Below are 27,092 nucleotides of genomic sequence, written 5' to 3'. Positions count from 1 at the left end.
ATGTACACATTCCTTGACTTTGTACAGCACCGAATTAAAGGTACTTACCCATTTACTACCATTCTATCAACATTAATAAAAAAAAGAAAAAATTAATATCTTTGGCTTTAACCAGTTTTCCGGTTCATAAATTTCTGCTATTACATACATAGTCATAAATTGAAAGAAAGATTGTTCCATTTGAAAATTACCATAAGAAATGAAATCAAATAATAGCCTTGAACTGAAATGGTAAACATCATAATAAAAAGAAATTTATTTACAAGAACATTTTTATTAATTTAAATAAAAACAATTGGTGAATACAATTTTCTTAAAGTATTTTATGATGTGTGAGAAAAAAAAAGTGTTTTTTTCTTTTTATTTCATCTCTAAACTATATAATGTATAAACCACAAGCAAATTATAGATTTATTTAGTTTTTCTTAATATATGTATATATATATCCATGCATAATAGAATATGTTTGCTTTTGAATGCGATTTGATGAATGATTTTATGGTGTGGAAATTGCATTAAATATTTATTATCCTATATCAACCTCAATTTTTGCATATAATTTAGGTTGTCTAGAAAAATGTATTATTTAAATCAAATTAAATTGACCTATTAAAATTTTATGTTTGTATAAAATATTTATTTATATTGTTTTGTACGAAGAGATTATACAGATATTTATGTAGAAGAAAATACTTGATAGGAAATAAGCTGTGCAGAATTTTGTACTATACAACGTGACACTTCAAAATCCCAAAAAGGACTTCAAAGGACATATTTGAAAACGAATGCATAAGGCGCTCGACCGTGGCGCTAAACCTCGAGACACAAATCTGCTGACCGAAAGAAAATCCAACCAACTAGAGCTTTTGACAATTGACAGTTACATAGAAAACTCTCCTAGGAAAACGGCAGACATTTTCTGTGAAAAATTGGTGGATGGTCGGAAAAGCAATTATATCTAAGCCGAGTTTCAGCCAGACAGGGTTTCAGGACAGCTGCTGTCCTGCGTTGCAATAATTTGACAAAGATTGAATATCTCCAAGTATGTTATTTTCAATTTTCTGCGAAATGGCCGGCAGACTAGAACATTAAGCTGATTTCCACCTGAATTATTTAGGCATGCATTAGGCTCAGGTCTCTCTCCGTCTGCCATTAGATTAATTGCTCTGGCTCCTTTCCTCCATTTAATCGGCTCCAATATAGTCTGGAAATCATATGTGAGTCTGATAAGTACCTTTGGATTCGGGCCTGTGATTCGCTGCAAAGTGCATTTGACAAATCACTTTCGGTTGAGTGATTTGCGTGGGAGTGAAAGTTTGGAGGGCCTCATAAAAGAAAAACGCGTGGGCTTTAATCGATTATTGTAAATGTATTTCAGTAAGTTGTGTATTCTTTTACTTAGGTAATTTTTGTATTAATTTAATGAATGCAACAGAATAAATTAAGAATATTTAGCTCACTTACAATTATATATTAATTTAATCAAATTATTATGTTCAATGTTTTAAAAGAGAAGAAGGAAATAACAGATTTATGTGTTGAAAATTATAGTTTAAGCTGATGAACATATTATAAATTAAGAATAACCAATTGATTATAATCATATTCTAAGGTATTGGAAACTAATTTAAGGACATTTATATATAAAGTTTTTGATTTAATATTTTTAAATTTAGGTTGTATAGTTTTTTGATTTAATAACTACAGAGACAGCAAAATACTAAAAGGAGTGGCCTAATATTTCATTCTTTGAAGATTTATAAACATTAATGATTCCGTAAGGAACTTCATAAATTAGGAGCTTATTCTTCTCCAACCGTTTGGATAGCTTCTCATTTCAACTAATAAACACACTGCTTTTGGCATCGGGCAGATTATCCAAACATGTGGCAACAAGCAATGGAGTGTGTAAGCACAATTCCTCATCATCGTTGTAATCAAGAGGCAAGGATTTTTGCCAGTTATTGCCAACCTCACGTAATTACGTTAATGAGCCTCATTAGATGCGCAGTGGCTGCATGGTGGGGTGAAAACTGGTAACAGTGGCTGCCGAAAGTACACGATCCCCCATCGTCGGTTAAGTGGCACGCTCCCCTGGCAGCGAGAAGTATTTTAAAGCGGCTGCAATTAGGGGCAACGATGCCAGGTATTAATGCGGAGTACCCCTCAAAAGGGTTAAAGGCCTTGGGAGACATGCACAGAAAACGCGGTTTGGCTGGGTTGTGTTGTGTTTCATTCGCATTTCGCATTTCGTATTTCGCATTTTGCTTTCGAGTGAACTGAATCCGACTGCCTGGATGTTTGGATGCTGTAGTGATGCAATGTTGCAGGACCACTGCTGTTCCTGCCAGCCCCTTGGGCTCGAACGAATCAAGTTCATGGCTGTGTGGTTCAGTGCTGTCGACTGTGGCTTACGTAAAGCAGGAAATTTCTTATATCAATTCCAAGAACTTGGAAACTAAAGCTTATATCAATACTAGCTTTTAAACGAAATAGCCTTGCTAGGAAACTAACGGCTATATCAAAAACCATGTAATGATAACATACCATTTAAAATATATTTTTGATTTTATAAACATACTTATAAAACTAAGTTGAGTCAAAGCAACTTAAAAGGGCTGTTTTGTGTTATTAAATTATTATAAGAAGTGTGGGTGTTAGTTTTTTTAATATTACTTATTACGAGTCTTTAAACTTTAAAAGAGACAATTATTTTTTTTAAAGAGAAATACTTTTTGGGGCTGATTTGTTGGATATATTACCATTACAAAAAATAATGCAAATATGCTAAGACTAAGTGCGTTTTCTAAAAAAATAATTGTAAGCTTCTGCAAATCGTATTAATAATATTTCCATTAACAATGAGAATATATTAAATTATGAAAAACAACCTAGACTAACACACCCAATTTTGAATAATTTTCCTGCTATAAAAAAAATATCCCGATTTTTCCAGAATATATCCGTATGGTCAACACAGCTGAAAATATGTCTGGAGTGGACCGATTTGAAGTCATGTCAGTGGCAGGAGCAGCTGCCAGTGCCAGCTAATTGTAGTCAAATCCATTATGCAAATGGGCGCGGGAGGGGGGTGGCGGAGCAGGCCAGCTCCCTTTTGGCCAACATTTAAGTGGGGAGTGGAAAAGTGGAGGAGTGGAAAATGAAGATTGCATATGCCACTTCCCAAAAAGGGAGAGCGCTCTGTTGCCATGGCATTGTGTTGCCCGTTGGGTAACTAGCTGGAATTTCCTTTCACCACCCAACACCGATGTGCAGCAAAGCTGGATGCCACTTCAAGGACTCGGCCCTTTAAGGAGCAGTTTGCTCTCTGTGCAAAGTTTTTCAATCAATTTTTCATATGGAAAGTTTGAAGCCCCGCCAGAAGTTGTCAGGCCCACGGTGCGTATACTCAACAGGTTAACATTTGAAAACAACGTTATTAAATTAATATATAATTTGTCTATAAAGGGAATTCAGGCAAAATTGAAGGACAATTAAAGACATCGAACCAGCAGCTGCGACATTCATTGAAGTCATTTTTCACAAAAGCCATGTGTGTACTTAAAAAAAAGGAAGTGATAAGTGCCGTGAAGCGATAAAATAATTAAAGACTTATTATTTCAAAAAATATATTTTTTATTTATTTTATAGATTATTTTATAGATCAAGAAAATTAAACAAATGAAATATGAACTTATGTAATTAAGCAAATATTACACAAGAAAGTTTCCTAAACTGTCTGCATTAGTTTAAATATATATTTTTTTATATGTGTAATAAAGTTTTACTCGAGAGACATCAATATCTCATTTCATTAATGTCTATTTTCATTAATGTCTATTTATTTGTATTGTAAATTTGAGTGAACTAGTATTGTTAAAATACATATGTTAAATCTATATACAATTAATAATTAAAGAACCATGACATCGCTAATTTTCTTTTTGTGTATATTGCATGGTTATATGCCTGCAATCGTATGCCATTCTTTTCCCAGTCGCGGCACGTTCTAATAATGGCCAAAGTTTGGGAATCTTTTTTTTACTTTTGCCTAACTGCCTTCGATAAAATGTGTTTATGAGTGCCGCAAGCTGTTCCCGCACTGCTGCATTTTATGGCCTGGCCGAAAGAGAGATTCTTGTTATTCAAAGGCCAAGTTGTGAATTCATATTTAATTGAGCACGGCCGAATTAACAATGGCGGTAGTAAAGGCGATTCCAATTCGGGCTGTTAAAATGGGGCATTAATTACAAAATTGTAAACTTATTGGCGGGCAAAAAGGAAAAGCTAAGGGGTAGGCTTATAATTGGCTAAAGGTAAGTCCAGGTAGGCGTCAATTGAGTTAATTAGCAGATTAAAAGAGGGAAACAACCTTTAAATGGGTTAATAATTCAATAAGCAAAAGGGCGGAAATCAGGTAGGGTTGGCATACTTACAGATAATGAGGGGGCGTTAAAAGATGATTACCCTTGGCACACCCATTCAACTTTCTCTCATTAAATTTAAAAGAAAAAGTTCCCCGGAATTTTCCGCTGAACTGTGGTCGCCAACTTGAAGCCAACAGAAATGTTACAAGTCCCGAGTCTTGACCACAACTAACTTGTCTTTTAGACAGCCATTTCCATGGTTTATCAGCGCCAGTGCAATCTGGAGTAATCTTTTATTTTCCACAACTACTCGGAACTAGGGAAAAAGTTGGCAGCTAACATTTCTCATCTTTTGCTGAACTCCTTCCACCAAATTTTGCCCTGCTCGTTTGGGCCATAAAGTTTTGTGGCCCATTTCTCATGCTTATTGTTTTGCATTCCTTTCCTTATATATATTTGTGTGAACTTTTCCCTGCGGTTTGCCGTATTTTCTGGCTAATGCAAATTAAACTTTGCTAAAATATGTTTGAAAGGGAGTTTTTTTCAGCCATTTTATTGGCCTATATTAAAAATAATTGAAAAACTTGTTTAAATTGTTTAAAAATGATGTTCCGCTTTTAATGAAACAACTGTGCTGGATGTAATTAAATTTTATTATGTGTTTAGCCTTTGCTTAAATTTAAATACCAATCAGTGAGCTTTTCAATACGATCTTAACCATTTTTTTAGCTATATAAAAACTTAATTACGCTTTAATAAACCTTTTTCGTAACTATCAATTTGTAAATTGAGTAGCTTAAATCACACTTATCCGTCAATTTAAATAGTTATAACAAACAACAATTAATCTATTATCTATGCCTACTTTCGGTAGCAAAGTGGCAACTTTATAATTTAATTAAATGTATAGGCTTTTATATAATTTAATAGCTAATTTAATCGTTGTAAAAGCAACAAATAATTACATTTATTTTGTGTATTCACATGTACTTATTTATAATTTCGTGTGCTTGATTTATGTGTTCATTATTAACGAGATTGAAAATATTTGTTGGGGCTCAATTGCAAATACTTCAATCATCATAATTTATGCGTTCGCTGGCCATTTGTCATTTGTCGAGGGGCTTATGCGATTTCAATTACAATTTTCCCAAGAGAGGAAAAAATTTGCAAGTATTTATGCATTGTTTCATTGGATTATTCGGTCAGCTGCAGTGACTGCCTTTAAATTATTTCCGTTAAATTCAATAAACCCATGGAACGTGAGTGAGTTTCCAAATGAGTTCAAAGAAAATTATACTTTCATTCACAGCCCAAAATCCGATTTTGTAGAAATAATTTACAAAATATTTAATATAACAATCATACTTCACTGCAACTGCCATTTGTTTGTCCAATGGTTGCATCAAAATGGGTCAACTAAGGCTATAAAAATATTTCTAAGACATTCTTTGCATACAATTAAATCTAATTGCCATCAATAAACATACGGACATCAATGTGTATATATATTATGTACAACATGTTGCAAATATTCTGTTTAAATCGTTGCCAAAAATTCGTAGTTTTGAGTGGCCAAGTGTATTGCATACTTTGTACGGATGAAATCAACATGAAAATATATGGGATCAAAATGGAAAAGATGCAAGTGCTTACGATATTTGATTTGATTTATGCGGAAGAGCTGTACAGTCGTGGTCAAAATAATAAAAGTGGGACTGTGCTTAATGAAAAAATTTTAATATTTTATATTTTCTAATGAAGCAGATTTATCAACCACCAAGAAAAATGTTAAATTTAATATGCTTTGACTTAAAAACAAACTATAGGCAGTATTTCATATTTATACCCTTGCAGAGGGTATTATAATTTTGGTCAAAAGTGTGCAACGCAGTGAAGGAGACATCTCCGACCCTATAAAGTATATATATTCTTGATCAGGATCACCTCCTGAGTTGATATAGCCATGTCCGTCTGTCCGTCTGTCCGTCTGTCCGTCTGTCCGTCTGTCTGTCCGTCTGTCTGTCCGTCTGTCTGTCCGTCTGTCTGTTTCTACGCGAACTAGTCTCTCAGTTTTAAAGATATCGAATTGAAACTTTACACACACCCTTCTTTCCTTTGCACGCAGTATATAAGTCGGAACGGCCGGGATCGGCCGACTATATCCTATAGCTGCCATATAACTGAACGATCGGAAATGCCATAACTTTGGTGTTTGTAAAGTTAGGAAGTTGGGATTTTCTATGGGTTTTGTATTTGGCTAATCAATCCGACATGCCGAGTTTCATAAGGATCGGCCGACTATATCCTATAGCTTCCATATAACCGATTGATCGGAAATGCCATAACTTTGGTGTTTGTAAAGTTAGAATGTTGGTATGGGTTTTATATTTGGCTAATCAATCCGAAATGCCGAATTTCATAAGGATCGGCCGACTATATCCTATAGCTGCCATATAACTGAACGATTGGAAATGTCATAACTTAGGTGTTTTTAAAGTTAGGAAGTTGGGATTTTTTATGAGTATTAAGAATGCATCATATGAATAATTTTGGAGAATATAATTTACAGAGTATTCTGCAAGGGTATATCAACTTCGGCTCTGCCCAAAGTTAGCTTTCCTTTCTTGTTTTATTATTATTATTTCAGTACTAAATACTATAGTTTATTTTGTTTAAGTTTTCAAACTGACGAAGTTTAGTTTTATTATTAAAGAATTTTTAATGTTGAAACAAAGCCAAGGGTACTATTATTTTAATCACAACTGTACGTTATATGTGCGAATTTATTCACAGCATTTTTACAACTTCCACTTGACTGCGAAGAGGGAATAGAGGAAAACGCAACGGTGCGTATGAGTGATGAGCCAGCGTTTTATTACTATTATTATACTATTCGGGTTTTACGATTCTTCCCCAAAGTATGCAAATAACTCGTTTTTAGTTGGGCTCTTACACGACTAGTTTACTTTTTACAAGGACAACTAAACGTATGTATCTATTATCAGGGTAACTACGTCACAATTCGAGCCTGTTCAGCGGTATATAGCTGGTGATCCGTGGCCCCGCTCACCTTGTCCACGACCACAACGATGGCCTGGAATTGCAAGGCCAAGGGATCCGCCTCCGGCTCCACCGCCCCACTTCCTCCCACAGGACCTCCCCTTCCCCTTCCCCCTCCCCCGGAGGACTCCCTCCGCCTGCGCTTCAGGACACTCAACAGCCGGCTGAGCATAGTGCGGCGACCACGACTCCGCCTGTGCTACAGATTCGTCACCTGTGTGATGTTGGTGGTCGTCGTGGCCGTCACCACCTGGGGCTGCTGTCGTCCTTTTTCAAGGACAGGTGCCACCGCCGAACGCTCAGCTCGAGCAGCTGCCATCTCGTCCTGCGCCACCGGCAGCCATTTATCCAGAAATTTCGGACGAAATAGCAACGTGAACGTTGTCCGGAATTGTTTGCTCATCGAGCAGTACAGAATGAAGTTGATGCTGGAGTTGATCAGGGCCAAGATGTCCATGAGGTCACCTGGGAGAAAGGAACAGTAAAAAATGAAGGTTTAGACTTTTTAAAATCAGAAAAACCGGGAAAAACATTCATACAAATTATTTTAATTTTATTTATTATTTATAAATGATAGAATAGTTTCTAAAACTAAAGCCAACATAAAAGGCACAGTGCTAGCTATAAGACCTTCGACTATGTTTGTTTAAAGATGGTTAGAATTACTTATTAAATATATGTTTTCGGGTTTAAAAATAGGTTGTATATTATTATTATTTTTATAAATATTGCGTCGCGAGAATTCAGTTAAGCTATAACATTAAATATAACTCTTTAAACAAACTAATAATTGTGTCTAAAATTATGCAAAAAAGAATTGTTACGAAAGACAACTTTTTTTTCATTGCATAGTTTTATACATAGTTTTTAATTGTTTCACAACCACCAATAAAAATATTTCAAATGCAAATGCTTGAAATGATCTAATTTTTAAAGAGTATTGTACTAGTATAAACATTACTTACTCAGTCTTAGGTAGCACTGCAGATAGAATACATCTCCGAGTAGGGCATTTAGAAGACCCAAAACTCCCTGTGGGAATTCGGTGATGAGAAAGAGCAGCAGGACAGCCAGCAGCATTCGAGTAGTACGATCCGTTTGCTTTTCCTTCTCCAAAGTTTTGCTATTTTTCCGGGGTCTGTCAGCTGCCTTTCCATTGATCACCGATTTGGTCCCATTACTGGCAGCCGGAGCAAGGGGTTTGCTGGTGAGTTTCTTCCTTCGCCTCTTGGCCTCCAACAAGGCCATGATCAATCGAACCGAGAGTATGGTTAGCGCAATACAGGGTATCAACTTGATCACCACACTGTATATAAGAAAGGTGGCATTTTGCAGCGAGGCATTGTGCAATGCCAAGTCACTGTGATACAACCTATAGACCGTCACATTTCGCACCACTGGCGATGGAGTGGTTGGTGGTGCAGCTGTGGTTGTCGATGTCATCAGGGAACTCACATTCAACCACACCGTTTCATTCGATGCTGTACTTGGGGGCGTGGCATTCAGAGCAGCCGCCTTGGCACTCATTAACTCATTGCGGTAATCAATTACGTACTGGGTCATCGGTATGGAGTTTATCACCTTGCCATTCACATCCAACTGATCCACATATTCCGTGATGGCCGTGATCAAATAGAGAGAGGGGGAAACCACCAGGACACACACCACATAGGCTGTGGTTATCGTTATTATAGTGGTTCTCATTCCGCACCAGACGCGATTTTTCTGCGGATATCCCACCGCAATATAACGCCAAACGGCCAGAGTCACTGTCAGCCAAATCGAAATGGTGTGCAGAACTTGGGCAAAAATCGAGTGGAACTTGATGAAACAGGCCCAACTGTAGCTCAGTTTCTCCTCTCGCGGCAAACTATCCGTCAGTATATAGTCGTGTATGGTGTAGGGTATATATTCCAGCATAACTGCCAGATCGGCCACGGCCAAACCCGTGAGAATGGCATTTGTGGGGGAGCGCATCTCCCGTCGCGTTAGCACAATAATGTTTAGGGTATTGGCAATGGTGCCCAGAATGCAAACCACCAGGGAAACATAGCCATGCATATTTTTGTAGCTGGAAAAAATAAAGTGGGAAATTAATAAAAATTTTAATCAATTACAAATTTAAGCCTTTAATTAATCAGATTTAAAAAATGTATTTAAAGCAACAAGTTAAGAGTGGTAAAAAAAAGGTATACATTAGTTGTTTTTCCTATAGCTTCCAAACATTAATTTAATTTAGGAAAGTTGTTGATTTACTTTGCTGAATTGCAAACTTAAGCCTTTAATTAATCAGATTTAAATTGTGTATTTAAAGCACCAAGTTAAGAGTGGGAAAAAATTTTGTTTTCCAATAGGTTTCAACCATAAATTATTAAAATTGATTGAAGAAATATGTTTTCTTACATTTTTGAGCCTTATAAAATTGGTGGAATTCTAGAATTCTAGAGGAAAATATTACAAATATTTAATACTACATTTTTTTATCTCTTAATTCTAAGTTCATCTAGGCACACCAAATTGTTTCTCAGATGTAATAAAGACGCAAATCTGAATAAAAATCGAGTGAGTAAGTAGTAGGCATTTGTTAAATTATGTTTTGGTTATTATGCTCTAGTTAGCCTCAACCAATTTGTTACATCCACGCTTAGTCTTCGCTCTCCAAGCCAAGCAGGCAATAAAACCATCCAAAAGCCATTTTCGTTGACTTGGCTAACAGAGGCATTGGGCCAATAAACTCACTAGGGCCTAGGGCTTTAGACAGCCACGCCCACGCCGCCCCGTTTTGGGATAAACATTTTACCAGCTTTCCCTTAGTTTTCCGTTGAGCGCTCTGAGCCAAACAAAAAGTGGTGGTAAAGGGAAAAACAGGGGAAGGATTCAAATTTCTAGCTAAAGTTTTTGGGGAATTTGACACAGGAAAAACCGTGGGAGTTCTCAACGCTTTTGCTTGCTCTTTGCCTTTTGGCATTTTTACACTGCTTATACTTTCGTTTGCTTTTATGCAAGTTTCAGCCAACAAATTAGACTTAGCATAAAATTTATATGGGGAAAGGCGAGGTGAGAGCCACAAAACAGGACACTTCAAGGCCTGCAGGATGCAGGATGCAGCTCTGCGGCTGACTGGCAGCAAAAAATGTTTAATAAACTCCGAGTTGTATATGGAGTGACACGTGTGTGTCCTGTGGCTCCTGCTGTCGGTGTCAGGACTTTAGTTAAATTGTTTATCGCTCTCGTTTGGAATTCCCCATTCACTCGAAACAAAAGGGAGATTCCCAACCGAATGACAGTTTTATTGAAGAATCTAAGCCAAATTTGTGGCCCACTCTTTAGTTGTGTTGCCTTAAACTGCAGTTGGTCTTATGCAATCCTGCCCAGAATTTGCATTCCAATCTCCATGGATGAGAGATTATTTTCCGGAAAATGATGGCCAGCTCGTATTAATTTGTTTGCCAACAAAATATCCCAGACCAACTGAAAAAACTTTTCACCAAGCAAAGAGCTGCAGGGGCAAAATGCGTCTATTATTTTTGGGACTAGAGAAGAAAAACTATGTCCTACTTGGAGTGAACCCTTCGGTTCCGTAGCTATGCTCTTCGATTGAATTTCATTCACAAGCTTATGCTTTGCTAGCCTACAGACAAAAAAAAGGGGTTTACTTTGGGATTTATTATTTATTTTAATAAGATTTAGCGGCTTTAAGAGATTTATATGAGATGTGTGTTGTATGTATTTGTAGGTCTGTATAGAAATTGGGTATCCCATTTTGTCAAGCATTTTAAAGTATCATTTTCTAAGACAGTTATGACCTTAACTAGACCTTATGAATTATTTCATTTTACCATAATTTTTGAATATCATTAGAGAACCATGTATTAAAAGAAGATAAGCTGCCTGATTGCCTAACACGTTTTTCATTATGACGAGCATTTTTCCGGTGTACATGAGTTTGTTTTGCCCAGCATGCTTGGTTTTTGGGGTTCATTTCGACAGCTGACTGCCTGATTTCTGGGCCAATAACTTTGAGCCAGCAACGCCCCCAACACCACCGTGCTGTCCTAGGCCAAAACAATTCCAGGACTTCATTCATGTCGTCGACGTCGTTGTCATTGCCGCCATTCATCAACATGGATTATCAAAGGCCATAAATTAGACTCAGCGAAGAAGAAGGTTTTGGAGTCTGGATTGCGACCAAGGTAAACTCCTGCGACACCGAACCCAAGAATTCGTTGCAGCCAAAGTTTTTGTGAGTTTGATGAATGAAGTTGTAAATTCCCCAGGACTTCGCCGAGACGAGGGTTGTGTCTCAGAAAAGTGTCGCCAGCATTTGGAAAGTGTTTCCATTTCGCTGTTTTTTTTTTCGGGGCACGTAGACACACCTCACTTCCTTTTTTTTTTCATTTTCATTTCCATTCTGTATCCTGTCCATCAGCATGAGAGGCCTTTAACATGAAACGTCAGACGATGTGTGCTTATTTGTTTTATTTGTTTGGGGAATACACGGCCGCAAAAAGCGACAACGCATTTGGAAAATTAAATATTTTCCAGAAGCAATTTTACACATTTTTAGGGTCTTCGGTTTTTAGGGTTCTCCTGCAACCAAGCGCCTTTGTGCGTTCTTTATTATTTATGTTAATTGCTTGTTTTGTGCGTGTTTTGTTGCGGTTTTTCCACCGCTTTTCGGGGCCCTTTTTCGTATTTTTCGCCTTGCCATTTGCCATATATTGCGTATACGTCACGTTGACGCCAGGGGAAGGGTTATTCGATGTTGGCAGTGTGTGACACATTGGCGTTTGAATTGTATGCTTTTTCTTCTGGTGCTCTGCTGGTCTGGCGCTCAGCCGTTTTGGTGTTCCTTTGCCGCTTGAGTGGCGCCTGGAGACGACTGAGTGGGTGGTTTCTTGGGGGCGGCTTCTTGGGCGGCTTCTGTCTGTCTGGGGCGTGACAGCGTCAAGTGTCGCCTTCGCCGGCAATTTGGCACGTCTTTGACACAAAAGTAAATGGCCAAGTGTTTGGCTACACATCTAATTGCCATACAGTCATCTTTCAAACTCCCGCTTCCACCTTTAATTAAAGCGGGATTCTGCTCTGGCCAGCCACTCTCTGGCCATTAACTCCGGCCAGTCTGGCTCTAATTAAAACTAAAAGCCCTGGCCAACAGCCCTGGCAAAGTCGGTCTAGATGGTGACCCCTCGGGGCAGTTTTGCAACCGTAGAATGAATAATTCGCAGTTCACACAGAGCACAACTTAATCATGGCAAATAAATGAGCGTCAATGATTTATGTTCCGATTGGTTTATATTCTTCATTTATGAAAGCGAGAGGAGAAAAACTGGCATAATAAACCAGGAAATGTTTTTATGGCTCAACAGATAGATAAATTTAAGCATAATATGAACATAAATATTCATGGAAAATAATTTAATGAAATTATTTATTTCAAAATATATAACTATTGAAAGCTAAGACTGTTTTATTAAACTGATTCACCTTAATTTGATATAATGAATGTATTTTATGATATATTGCAAGGAACTTTGTGGAGATATCAGGGATAAAAAGCAATTTATCTGTTTATGTTTGTTTATGTTTATTAATGAACAATTTATGAAAATCAATATAAGCTTAAAAAGGCATTACTTTCTTTTCAGTAATTTTTAACCAAAATAACGTTATATTATTTCGTAAACTGTATCAAAAATAATGCTTACACTTAAGTTTTCCTTTTCAAAAATCAGCAACGTCACCTTAATCGAAACCCAATCCGGGCAAACACACAATATTGATAGGTTTATTGGCCAATTGGTTTAACTATTTATTATCACTTGCATTTATGAAATTTCCACGATGGTGACTCTGCGTAAAGGACAAGAATTTAATTTCCTATGTCGCCATAAAGTTTTAATCATCATCTTCAGGTTTTACGACCTTTTGGCATTCCCTTTTTTTATGGGTGCAGCAGATGGGCTCTTCGATGGCCCATAGGAAATGGTCAATTAAATTGATTTCAGCCATCAATTGTTGACCTTGCTGTTGACAAATCTGTTTTTATGTCTGCTTCTTCATTTAATCGTTCGAGAAAATTGTATGGCAAATCAAAATTGAAGCTACCCCCGAAATGGGGGCGATAATCGATTTCTGAACGATTCCCTCGCTTCGGCTAAATGTTGTTGTTTTTGGCCCCCCGACCCCGACCCCCAGATTTCAAACTGTTGACGCCATGTCTGGGGGGGTGGGGGGTAAAACCCCCTTTGGCCTTGCCCGTGACATTGGGAAAAGTCGCTTACCTTGTGTGGAAATTATCCATGCCGCTGCCGCAGTAGAGCGGCGCAGTTTCATTGTTGCCACTGGCCATTGTTGCTGCAAGTCCTTTGTGATTGCTGGCTGTCACTCACTGTTGCAACTGGCTTTGCTTTTGCTTTTGCGTATGCCTTTGCTGCCAAGGACAGCCGAGCAGAGTCCTCCCACCAGATGCATTAATAATTAATTATCGAGGAGGAGAGCGCTCCTGCAAATAGATAGAGGGAAACAGGAAAGTTAGAGCGGTGGGCGGATAGGGCTATTGTCCAACATGACGTATAATTAATGCGAGTTGTAAATTGTTGCGCACACGGCCGTTACCCCATCAACTAATGTGATTAAATATTGCATGATGCACTGGCTGTTGCTGCTGTTGTTGTGGTCGCTTGGTGGCTGCCTTAAGCCGATTAGAGAATAGCCGGCAAAATATATAGTCATTGTGTCGGCAAATCGGTGGATTTTCCCTCCATCCTCTTCGTGCAGCGCCTGCTGAAGAAGCTGCCTTGCAACTTAATTAGCAGCGGGAAAAGTACACTTCCCGCAGAGATAAAGATGTTGAGACTAAGACTATGGTATTTATAATGCAAATAAATAATCAGAAATTGGAAATAAGGCTGTTCTAAAGGAAGGTACATTTTTAAACTTAATTCTCAATGGGTAGTTCTTTAATAAATTAATATTAGTTAGGGACAATAATTATTCAATCAATAATATTAAAAGTATGTTGTAATAAATATATATTTTATATATATATTCACCAGGCGAGCTTACCAAGTACCAACATTTATTCAAAAAAATTTTAATAAATCTAGTTATAATTTATATATTTATATATAATTTGTCAAGCCCAGAATCAAAACATTATTAATAAAACAAAAAAACATTTACTAACCATTATACATTCAAATGGCATAAGAAAACTTTTTAATGTTTTTATCTTCTTTTGAATATTCAAATTTTTCGCATTTCTGACAGACTGCTACAAAAACAAGGAACTTCTGACCTACAGTATCGCATAATATGATTTATTTTAGCCTACGGCTTGCCTCATCAAGGACGTCGAGATCTGGACAGACCGCATCTGAGTGGGAACATAAAATATCTGAGGCTTCGTGCGGTCTAAATTAGATTTGTATGGCTGAAGCGTGGCCGGAGATAAATGCCATTTGTTCTTTTTTCGAGGGAATCCTTTTTAGTTTGCTTTGTCCATACCCATTTCTTTCGGACGTGGGCAATATGTTATCTGTCGCCCCGCTTTCCCCCAAACTGAATGTACTTCACCATATCTCTGCGTGCCTGCTGCAACAATTTCTTTGCGCAAAGATTTTAATTGCATTTGTTAGGCAGCTGCAGTTGGCAGAGGAAAAGCGTTGTGAAAACGCTGGAAAAGCGTCCGAGGGTTCAGGGGGGTAAATGTGGCTGCAATTAACACGTTCCACGAGGCACAGAAACCGCAAAGCCAGCACACTGCTTAAATATGCATAGATGCAAACACAGACATGGGGGAAAATTTTGCGAGGAGCAGGCAGCTAATGTGTGGGAAGCTCAGTAATTTGATTTGCAAATTGCCATTTTCCTTCTATTATTTTTTGGAGCTACTTGAAAGTAAGCCAGAGGTTAATTTATCCTGGCAAATTAGGTACTCGACTGGCAAAAAAATCAATTTACACAACCGCACTTCTAGGAAACTCAATACTTTAGCCACATGAAATAGCGCTACAATTAATTGATTGATGATTTCCACCATTTGACTGATGTAATTGTTATTCCCATTATTATGACACAATACAAATGGCCAAGAAATATTAATTAAAATCGTGCCGGGCCATAATTCGATTACATAAATTAATTGCCGCTTGATGAACGCCGTTGTGCAAGGAAAGTATGCCACGCAATCCAGATGCTTTTTTCGATACAAACTGCTGCCGCCCGTCGGAAATAATTTTGTATTAATTGCGAATATATAGTGGTATATATGGCCGGATGATTGCTCCGTTCATCACGCGTGTGTGGGTGTGGTTGTGCGTGTGTGTGTGTGTTTGTGTTTGTTTGTGGGTCCTGGAGAGGTGACAAATGAAATGATTAATGAATGACAGCTGCCGGTTGCCCGCAGATGTATGCTATAATTTTTGCAAACAATAGTGAAGAATAATATGCCAATGCCATTTGCGGTTGCTACAGGCTCAGACTGACAGCTTAACAGATTACAAGGGTAAAAAGAAAAGGAGGATGGACAAAGGACCTTAAGGACCTCTTCACCTTTTCAAAAATAACACGTCCCTAAAGTTTCAATAAATATTTTTAAAAAAATTGGCATTTATGCATTTTTCAATGGGTTTTCGTGTAGTTTTCTTGTGAAAATTTATAAAACGTCTTGAGATTTTCAAGCATTACTCAAAATGATAATTTCACCAAAATTTTGCTGTCTTAAATGCCTGATTATTCCAATTTCAATGAACCTTTTTTACGCTTCACTGCAGAAATTCCATCTCTTTTAAATTCGAAATAATTAAAGTAGAACAACAAATATAATAATATATTTTGAATTCATAAATATTTTGACCCCTAGACATAAATTTACGTCAATATTTGATTGAGTGCGAGAGCATAGTTTCAATCAGAACTTAATTATGTTCATGAAAAGCAATCTAATGGCAGGCCTGAATAACATTTTCATTTTGAGCACGGTCCACTGGACAGGGCAACAACAATGAGGGCGTAAATAAGGCCATCATGTGGGTAAAAGGTGAAAGAGCGGTGAAATTGAAATCAAAACTGATTTCCGCATGGCAAGAGGAGGGCTGTCCATGGGTTCGTGGACGAGTGGGGATGATTGATAAACCTCCCGACCGATAAACCGGTTATGTCACGGGCATATTGCAGAGCTTCGTGCCGCCATAGAAATCGCAGCAGATAGAGGGAATAGTTGAGAAGACACCGTGTTCTTGGTGAAAGTGGCAGGGGATGCGGAAAATGGCTAACAATCGCAGTGAAATGAAATTCAAGCTGCTCAAAATCTACCACTTGATTTGAAGCCAGCATCGAGCTTGGCTATTTACCGCTCTTAAAAATAATATTTACTTCATATTGATTATTGAGTGCTTGTTTCGCCATCCTGTTTACTTTTCTTTCGCCTGCTATTTGTTTTACGCTCGTTTATTTGCATTTTTCTTCTTCACGTAAGCAAACTTGTTATTCGCTTCTTGTTTGCTTTGCTTTTCTGCAGTGGCATTATTTTAAATTGTTTTCTAAATGGTTGGCCAAAAAAAGGAAAACAGGAACTGGAAAATATCGAGAGGGAGAAATAACCAGAAGTCAAATCCCGTTCCCCTCTCGCCATGTGAAGATGGACAGCTGGAGTTGTTCCTTGAGTTGATCAAATTTAAGATAAGTGCTTTCGCCAGCCAAGTGGAAGGAATGCTTACCCTCCAACAATTTGGCAAAGTAAACCTTAAAGCCGCTGACCAGGAATTTAATGAGGGAAAACTCTTGCGAAATGCAAGAGGAAAACAAAAAGATTAGAATTATAGTATGCCATTAGCGCTCTCATCTTTGAGCGTGTGTGCAGCTGTGTGGCATCAACAGGATCTCAAGTGCGTCGGGCAAAGGATAATAGCCAAGGTCACACGGTGAAAAAATATGCAAATTCCTGATGATGTTGCAAAGTGCATCAAACAAGTATGCGAACACAACGGAAATGTTTTCTTATACATTTTAAATAAATATACAATAAGAATAAGGAATAAAGCTGTGAGAGGGAATAAAGAAATCTTAAGAAATCATATACGTTTTAAAATTAATCAAAGAGAATCTTAAGGAAAATATACAGAACCATTAGAGGTACTTTGAAAATTAATTTGTAAAAATAAATACTATCTTTATCATGGGAGGCTCTAATTAATTTGCCATAACAGCCAAATTGTTGCAATTTTTTCCACTGCAGACCAAAGCATTATGAGAGTTCCGCTCACCCCGCTGGAGACCCTTTCAATTTGCACTTTCGCCGGATGTTTTGGGGCGGACGGGACGGGGATTCCCCGGCGAACTCTGTAAGCCAACCGCTGGAGGGCTGGCAGCCGTTTGTCACGACGATGACTTGATGGCGATGCCACTTGGGCTCACATGGACACAAGTTGCCAGTCATGACAGCCTGAAAAACTGGTTGTCTAGCCTAAGGAGTGGTGGTTTTCCGTGGGCCGTGGCAGTACAAACATAAATACAGTTACAATCTGTAAATATTTGTGTCAGGATGTCAGTCAGTCTGACTTCCCTACAAATATCCTGTCAAAGTTTTCTTTCGGTACTCTTTCCCTCACTTTTGCTTTTCTTTTACCTCTTGTTCTTGAGAAAGTTTCGTTGAAAAAAGAATCAGTTTTGGCGATGTAATTAGACGACATGCGAATAATTTCGGCACGTTACTCATACGCACAGGTGGCCGCAAGAACCGCGACCTTGTAATACACACGCTGCGCAGACATAATTCAAATGTCATCCAGTTGTCATTGTTCGTTTGGCAAACTGTTCGCCTCCGCAGGAAGAAAATTCCATGGAAATGGCAGAAAAAAATTCGACTGTGTTTTCGCTTTATTTCAGCTCTGTCGCCTGTTGACTGGAATTCGTGTATCGAGCATACGTCATGTAGTCATGTCTGAGTGAGTAATTCCCCAGAAACAACACCAAGGCGATTGGGAAAAATAGAATATGCTGGGGAATGAGTAAGCTTCGGGCTAATTTCGGTCCCAAAGAGTTTTAAGTATGCAGAACACAAAAATTCGCAGACGAAATTGAATTCTGTCTACGAGAGTCAATTGTTTTCGAAATGAGTTTTAAATTGCGGCTCTGGCTTATATATAGACCATGGTCCTATTAGGCATATTAAATTTGATAAGCCGACTGGAGTGGCTAAGCTGCTTACCTATGATTTTACCGAGCTAAATTTTAAGCCCAATACGTATAATTAAATCCATTGTTCGGGCCACCCAGATATTCCGGTCAACAACTAACCGCAAAACAAAAGTAAGCTTATCAATGCAATTACACATGAGTTCATATCTCAAACTCCTCCTCTAATGTTTGACAGACATTCGGTTGGCTTTCAGTCCGTTGGCCCTATAAGCAGCCAGATGAAACGAACCTCGAAGAGATAACACAGAATGTGATGCATATTTTGGGGCCAAATTGAAACGTGTTGGCTGGGCAGACCAGCAATTTGTTGCCGAAAACTTTTGCCCATGTGCAAATAGTTTCGGGGTGCAGTGCATGAATCTACATGTTTGGCAACTTGAAACAATGCTCCTCTTAATTGAGTGGCAAAAACCGAAACTGATGATGAACTGAAGTTGAAGTAGGCGATGGAGAGAATGGTCGTTTGATTGTCGGCAATTGGTCACCCATTGGGTTTGGTAATTGCCTATCTGTTTCATAGTCCTGCCAGCCAAGTTATTAACAAAGTAAACAGCCATTTCAATAAGCACAAATCAAGCATGAACCACGTGTGCCGCGCAGTAAAAATTACCTGCCAGCTACCTTGTTTATTTCTCTGATAATGTGATATACAGTTTTGGACACAATACTAGCCCTTTAAATATACTTTAGTGGGTAAAATGAAATATAAAATACAAATTGTTTTTTTAGTTTAAGTAATGAATGAATGAATTACTTATTAATAGTCTTTTGAATCTTGTTTTGTTCCCTTTTTGCTTAGAACATTCAACTTTTAAGAATGGAAAGTAATCAAATATTTATTAAGTTAGAAATGTATCCCAAAAAAGTAAGTATTTAAATAAAAACAAATTTAAGGACAGTTCGGAAAAAAGCAATAGTTACCCAATAAGAAGAACAAAGTGTTATTACATCATACATTACAATATTTATATATTTTTCCATATCATCTCTTTATGTTAGAGGCTTCTAATTAAAGGAGAAAATAATATAGAAGGGTCATGTAAAATCCTGCAGTTTCAATACGAGACAGGAGCGCTTCAAAGTACTATTATTTTGGCCTCCTCTGTACAATAATAAGCAGCTGTTGCCGGGACAATAACAATTGGCCAGCTTGTCAAGTGCATGGCTGGTTGGGCTTCGGCCGCGCCCCCTTTCGGCACGCCCGCCCTATTTGCTTAGCCATTTCGTTGAATGGCACTGCTTGGCTGAGTCCCCTGAAGAGCCCGAGTTCTGGAGAGGTCGTCGTCTATCATTAAAGCGAGGCATTGGGGTGCAATGGAACCTTGGCAAGGTCGGCCAGCCAGTCAGTGCCTCCCCCTTCTCCACCCTTGGAAAAACCGAGACAAGGTCAGTGCGAAGGTGTGAAGGCGAAATGAAATTATGTAAATAGCGAATGGCAAAGAGTAATTAAAAATTTGATCTCAAGAAGTGTAAATTTGTTCAGGCGAAATTGCGAGTTGACAAAATAATTGAAAAAAAATCCTAGCTTCTGTTTGCACTTTGTCTACTTGATATTTGGTTATTAAAAAAATCACTTAGCTGCTTGTGTTTAAGCCACATTTTAAAAGCCAACGTCTTTCACTTCCGTTGCCAGAAAATGTTTGCATTTTGTGACAAAGCTTTAGAACAGGAAATGCGTTTTCTCCTCCTTGGCAAACAGTGGAAATTGTAAGATAAAAATGGCTTTTGCCTTTGCGCAAAGTGGAGATAATGGCGACGGGAAATGTCATAAAACCAAAACGGAAATGACACTTTACACAGTGCTGCTGCAGGGATTTTTGCCGAGCAAACTCATTGGAACAAGCACAGTGGGCATTAAAAAACCTACTTTAAGGACGCCCTGCAGAAATCGCTGCCATTGATACCGAGATAATAACTCAAATGAATTGCTTGTCGAGAGCCTTTGGGGCCCCCGGGTTCCTTTGAGACGTTCCATCGGGCTCAATAAAAATGCCAGGCAGGACATTGTGTCCTGATTTGCAACAACAACTGGGTAACGGCGAGAGCAAACAGAGACATCAAATGAGGCATTCCAAGGAGCAAACTGCAAAACAGATGATTCCGACATTATCATTCCAGCTCAGTTGTGGTTCGGTTCCTGCTCGCTCCGCTGCTGTTTTGCCCAGCGTTAAAGTAAACGACATTAATGGAAACATCAAAGTAATTTGATTGCATTTTCTCCTCCACAATGGATATGAATGAGCATCGCGAGGCACTGACAGCCCGGCGAATGAAGGAATCCGCATATATATGGCATGTGTCTGCAGATAGTTGTACCGAGAGAAAGATGTTTAAAAGTCCCTTTTCCCTGCTTGCTTGGCAGAAAAATATATTACTTAAAGTTAAGTGATTAAATATAAAATGTGAAAAAATGTGATTGCTCATAGGTATATGTGGGTTTTGGTAAAATAAAGGGATATCCGTAAACTAATCTTTTAAATGGATATTTTTTAAATATTGGCAAGCAACGTGTTATGACCTGAACTTCATTACTAATTAATTTACATTTTTTTAAGGCAAAGGGTTAATAAATAGGCTTTAAATAATATTGCAGTTAATATATAAAAAGACTACAATGTACAAATCTTATTTGAAAGTTGACTATTCTCACTTAAATTGGTTTAAGAATCAAAGTAAAAATACAGATAGAAATGTTATATATTTTGATAATATATTTAAGATAGTTCATTTTTCGAAGGTCTTACTTTTTTCGCAGTGCCTTTGTGTGTGTACCCTGGGGCTTTGTGTGCGTGTGGGCTGCACGCATAAGTAGCAGGCATGGAAAACGGGCTTCTACCAGCATATCCCGCTGTTCTGCCATTGATATTTCACCGCCCGCTGCGCCTTCGCCCCTCCCCCTTTTGCCGCCCCCTTAATGGCATCTCATTTTCATGTGTGTTTTCCCCGACTAGCACGCATTCTCCCTCTACTTTTTCTTGGTCCCAGTTGATGCTGTGTTAATTTCATTGGGCCAACACAAAAATAGACAACACGAAATGGAATATGTCCAGCAATGTAATTGGCATGACCAAAGCAAATAAAATTAGAGCCAAGTCCGAGGCCGATACAAGATGAAGGCCACACTTAAAGTGGCATTAGCCATGGGTCTTGGGCTATCTAAATTCATAGCTCATAGCCAGATCTGGGAACATTAAGAGTGCGTTCCCGGTAAATGGTTACAAATGCTTCATGGCCAAAGTCAACCGAAAAGAGGAGTGCCAAATCCGAGCACGATTCAATTTGGAGGGCAAACTTAAATGAGAATTAAGCCCATCTATATTCATTACTCAAAAAACCTCTAACCACACCGGATATGAACATTGAAATGGGTTATCAGTGAATGGTTAAGTTAACAAAGTAGCCTGTAACCCAAAATCCTTATTTATGTCCCACTTTTTGAACCCGTTCGCACATAAATTATGCAAAATTAACCTTAAACGACTCATTTAATAAACATTTTGGCCTACAAATGCAATTCCACTGACTTACACACACCTGAGACTTCCGAGGTGTTTGTCATATTTATTTATGGGGCCCGACACCGTTTTATTTATTTATATTCAAATTTATGACAGTTCTGCCTAAATCAATGTTAGTTGAGTTCGCTCCATTGTTCCTGCTGATGATGGCACCCTAAATTATGCAACGGAAAGTCCTTTGGCAGGACGACAAAAGTTGTGTGTCGCTTGCCGCAGGCCTTATCAATTCCAGGCACAAACACATGTCCTCATTTTCGGTATGCAAATGTTTCCACCCACGCAGATGTTTGCGGTTGTTTGTCTCAACTACACTTTTTCGGTTAAACTTTAAGATTGAACCGCTTTTTTTTTTGGCCAACTCTTGTGTCAGCTGCCTGGGGCCCTGTCTTGACATTTGAGTGGTTGCGAGTAGACAGACAGTTCAGGCCGAGGGTCGAAAAAATCTAAATACGAATTTGTTTTCTATGAGTTTACTACGTTTCAATTGGAATCACTCGAGGTTTACATGGCCTGGGAAATGACGTTTGAAAACGTAGGCCAAGAAAGTTGGATATGAAATAAAAAGTTTTAGGGCCAAGTCAAGATTTAAATTTACCTTATCGTAAACTTGAAAGATTTTATTAAATATAAAAAAAATAAGTTTCCTGATAAATTGAAAAAAAAGAACTTACTTTTAAATGTTTAATTACAGGTAAGTTTTTTTGAGTGATGTTTAAAAGATTTTGTTATCATACTTTGGATCGAACATGACAGATTTTTTTGGCTTTTCAATAACTAAAGCGGTGAATAATCTAATTTATAATTTGTAAAGCCTTCAATTGGATGAACTTTAAGATGTTTAGTCAGTTAATAAAAATAACAGCCATATTAGGTGTTAATAATAAATGTTTGAAATGTGGTTCTCCTTGGAACTTTAAAAAAAGGTTATCCGGAAAATGATGGGGTGTCGATATTGGGGAATGTGCCCTTAACCCGACTCATTCCTTTGCGCCTATCCGTAACCCATGAAATATAACTGAATCGCCGAGTCCCCAACTTGTATTATTTGCGTTTCCCTTCTGGCCTGAATCAACAAACCCTCAATCCACTTTTTACTCTTTACACCAAACAAAAAGATCAAGCTAACAATTCCGAGACCGGCTGCCAAGTATTTTCACGCGCATTAGCTGCTCGTTTTCGGAGGCTTTTCCGCGGAAGGGGGGACGAAAGTAGGCTCTGGGAAAATATTTGGCCTACGTAAAATATGCAGAAAGTTCATCATGAAAGCAAATAAAACGCATACGCCGCGTGGGCCCCGTCCATGGGCCCCTGTCAAAATATGAATAATGGCGCAGCCAGCGCCAGACGAGGACTTTGGATTGGTTGCCCTTTTTTAAGCTCATATTTCCCTCCTTTTTTTTTTTAAATAGCAGCTGTAAAAAATTAAAAGCCTGCAGCTGCCTGCGGCTGCACAGGAATAAAAAGAAAATACTGCCAAGTCAGCTGTAAATAGCTCGGCCATCCGCTCCTGCTCCTTCGTCTTCGTCCTCGTCATTCGCTGAATGAATGCCAGCAAGGTCAAGTGCGTGAGTGGGCGCCCACTTTTTGAATACAGATAAAAATATTTAAACAAAGGAAATTCCTGACGAAAGAATCATTGCGCGTTTATATAACAAGGCACAAGATTGATTTAGATTGGGAATTCCAAAGATATTGGAACATTTTTCTAATAGAGTGCACATTTTTTAAGACTTTAAGTGGTAAACAATTTATCAGAAAACATATGTTTTGATTTCCAAAAAAATATAGAACATTAATTATTATTTTTTGATGAAATACATATATATGCATAGTAATTATTAATAGTTTTATGTTAATTGGAAAATGAGAGAGTTTAAGGTGTTAGAAAATTACTTTCCAATTATGTTTAGCTTTTACATAAGCCATAAATTTAAAACACATATTTTTTAAATATTTAAAAATAAATTATTTTATAATTGAGATGCAAATGTGATTTGATTTGACTTTGATCAACAACACTTTAACTAATTCTAAATCTTTATAAATTGTTTTTAAGGCTATTTATTTCAGTGTATCAAGTAGCAAGTGGGAGGTTTTAGAATGTTAATTTTGCATGAGCCTTCGGAGGGTTTGGGTGTATTCTGCTGACCACTTGACAAAATTTTGGGGACCCCTTGGGGGAGGCGTGGAAAACTGAAAAGCAGTTCGAAGTTTATGTGCCTACGTGTCGACCATAGTTGATTTATTATCCATGGCGGGGACCTTTATTTATCCACCCGCTTTAAAACATTACCGCTGTCTTTTTTGGCAGCTTTAATCAATTGCTGGGAAAGCTTTTTATCTGTGCTGTCAGGCAAAAAGCAAATTATGACAAAATGTATCCATAAAACGGAAAGAAAGTCAAAGGGAGCGAGAAGAAAATATTACCCTGGTCACAAATAAAAGAGATTTGTGTTACAAATGCTGTTTTATTAAGCCATGGCTACGGTACATAAATACCCGCCATGATGACACTGTCAGTGGCAGAATCCTGTGTCATTAATCGCCCATTCCACGTGAAAATTGGCCCAATCTCATCGCATCTTATGGCACCTAAGTCCTTGTTGGAGATTGATGGGTATCCATTTGCAGAGCTGTTTGCGTTGGCATTATATAGACGCATAAATCACATAGTCTGGTGCGTTCGTGCATGCAATTTGCATTTAATTTTTAGTTGAGCCCCTGATGAAATCTAGTTTCGGGCGATTATTTGTCTGACTCAGCTGGAAATCGGATCGAATGTCGTCACCGCCGGCCGATAAAGTGGTGACAAATTGAATGATATTTCCCGAGAATCCGATGGGTGGAACTCCTGACTTGTGCCTGTGCGGACTTTTGGTTAATTAAGTTGCCCATCTAATTTCAGCAGACAGACGGACCAAGGCATTAGCACTTCTCCTCACATATCATCATCAGGACGAGCAGGACTCGCAGGAGTCGCAGGACTTGCGCCAAATGTCATCAACACTAATGGAATAATTTCAAATCTACTTAGCTCGAAGGCAAGGACAATGGGTGGTCGAATTTCCCGCTCCTTCCGCAACTTTTCCACCCCACCACATCTATCTCACTGCGTTTGTTGATAATAACATTATTTATGTTGTTTTAATTATTTTACGCATTTTACCACAGAAAATTACAATGAACTCGAAGTGGGCGTGCCGGTGGCTACACGCTGGGCAGGATTCCTTGCCCTTTGGCCCCCCGTCTCTTGCAGTTGTAATTAAGGACGAAGAGGGCTAATTGAATTATGTGAGTGATGTGAGTGGCACGGGGTGTCCATTAACTTGTACAAATTGCCAAGGATTGCAAGTTCGAAAGGCTTAAAGACAAACATGTTTTCGCACTTAGGAGATTTGTTGATAAAGCCGAGAAACTTACTTGCATAGTAGTATTCATAGTAGTTGGGTGTAATTTGTCCAAGGAAGTGTCACTCAGCTGGGGGCTACAAAAATGTGAACTTTACTTGGGTTCCTTATTACTTGACACCCTATATTTGTGTGCGTCTGCCCACAAACATCATTCAATCCACTGAGTAAATAAAGCATTACTCTGTATTTATAGTAATCGCAATTTTACTACTGCCGATAAACGTGACATAATTCCATAATTCTTGGAAAAACAAAAACAAGTAAATATTTACCGAAGCCGAAATTGTAGCAACATAAAAGTGGAAGCTCGCATAAATTGATTTATTTCGTTTACTAATTATAGCGAACGATAGGCCATTAAAACGCAGAATAGTTCGAAGGAGTGGAGAAGCCAATTAACTTTGAGCCAAGTCCAAGTTTGTTTGTAGAAATGGTGAAACAAGCATTAAAGCATATTATTGTAATTGAGAAAGTGTGATGAAGACAAGGTCAAAGCGATTCTTGATTAGGAGTAAGTTAAACCATAAGTATAGAACTTGGATTAGGTACTATATTATTAAAAAAGCGAATTCGATTAGCTTCTAAATTAGTAAGAATATATTGTAATTAAGATATTTGTATTGCAAATAAGTTGGTTTAAGTTAAGAAACCCTGTAATTGAAGTAATTGTTTTTAAATTTCGTAAAAGCAGCTTTGATTTTGTATACAATTTAAATATTTCTGTCGAAGGTAGCTTAAATACTTTGTTATCGATTAAAGGACTATAAATTAACCAATGTTCAATTGCCTATTTAACAAATCTACTCTGCTGCGATAAGGGCGCTTGAGAATCCATTGACATGCGAATATCGTGTACATTTTCTTAATTATGCGCCCGCAAGCGATTGTACTTTATCGGAATGAAGCACGCACTCGAAAGGTCATCAGCCGTCATCGATGGATCGGATCTGAATCCTTGGACTAGTTTATGACCCAATTATGCCAAAGTGTCTGGCAGTTGGCGATGCGTTTTGGCGCTATTGTATGTGAGTCCGCCGCCACTTGAAAACCCCCAGATATCGGGGCTGTAACCATGATTTGTTTGCTTGACTTGGCTGACACGAAGCCAAATGGCACACGCACACAAGCCGATGAAGCCAGTTCCTTTGTCCGGAAAACTTTGCCCCGTATACAGGAAAAATAGTTATACAAGAACTTTCATGGCTTTAAGATCCTCTCGTAATTAAAGTGATAAATCTTTAAGTGATATTTTCATTATTATTTCCTCTTTAAGCAAGAAAATCATAAATGACCTGACAATTGATTTTAAATAAATATTTAAAAATTAAAAATTTAAATTTAATAGTCATTAGTAACTTTTAATAATATACATTTCAATATAGAATAGGTTTAATGGCGGCACGTAGTTTAAAATCATTAAAAACATTATAATATCATATTATATTATAAATTATAGGTTTAGTTAAGTCAGCCTTTCTAAATGTTATTTAAAGAAGATTACCACTCCATTTTCGTTCTCTGCATAGCAAAGT

At 38.0% G+C, this 27,092-nt stretch overlaps 1 protein-coding gene across 1 annotated transcript in view; it reads right to left on the bottom strand.

Moving 5' to 3' along the window:
- Window positions 1-7,043: 7,043 nt before the first annotated feature.
- The window catches only part of LOC108052886 (G-protein coupled receptor dmsr-1), a 39,865-nt gene continuing 19,816 nt past the window's right edge, over window positions 7,044-27,092 (bottom strand). The window contains exons 3-5 of the mRNA XM_044458037.1: window positions 13,715-13,935; window positions 8,396-9,501; window positions 7,044-7,895 (exon numbers count right to left, since the gene is read on the bottom strand). Coding sequence (XP_044313972.1) covers window positions 7,630-7,895; window positions 8,396-9,501; window positions 13,715-13,782 — 1,440 coding nt within the window. The 5' untranslated portion in view covers window positions 13,783-13,935 and the 3' untranslated portion in view covers window positions 7,044-7,629. The remainder of the gene's footprint in view (window positions 7,896-8,395; window positions 9,502-13,714; window positions 13,936-27,092) is intronic.

Source organism: Drosophila rhopaloa, unplaced genomic scaffold (genome assembly GCF_018152115.1).
Source record: "Drosophila rhopaloa isolate 14029-0021.01 unplaced genomic scaffold, ASM1815211v1 contig_163, whole genome shotgun sequence".
NCBI lineage: Eukaryota > Metazoa > Arthropoda > Insecta > Diptera > Drosophilidae > Drosophila > Drosophila rhopaloa.
Note: the sequence above shows the minus strand (reverse complement) of the source record. Positions and strands in the feature narration are given on the sequence as shown.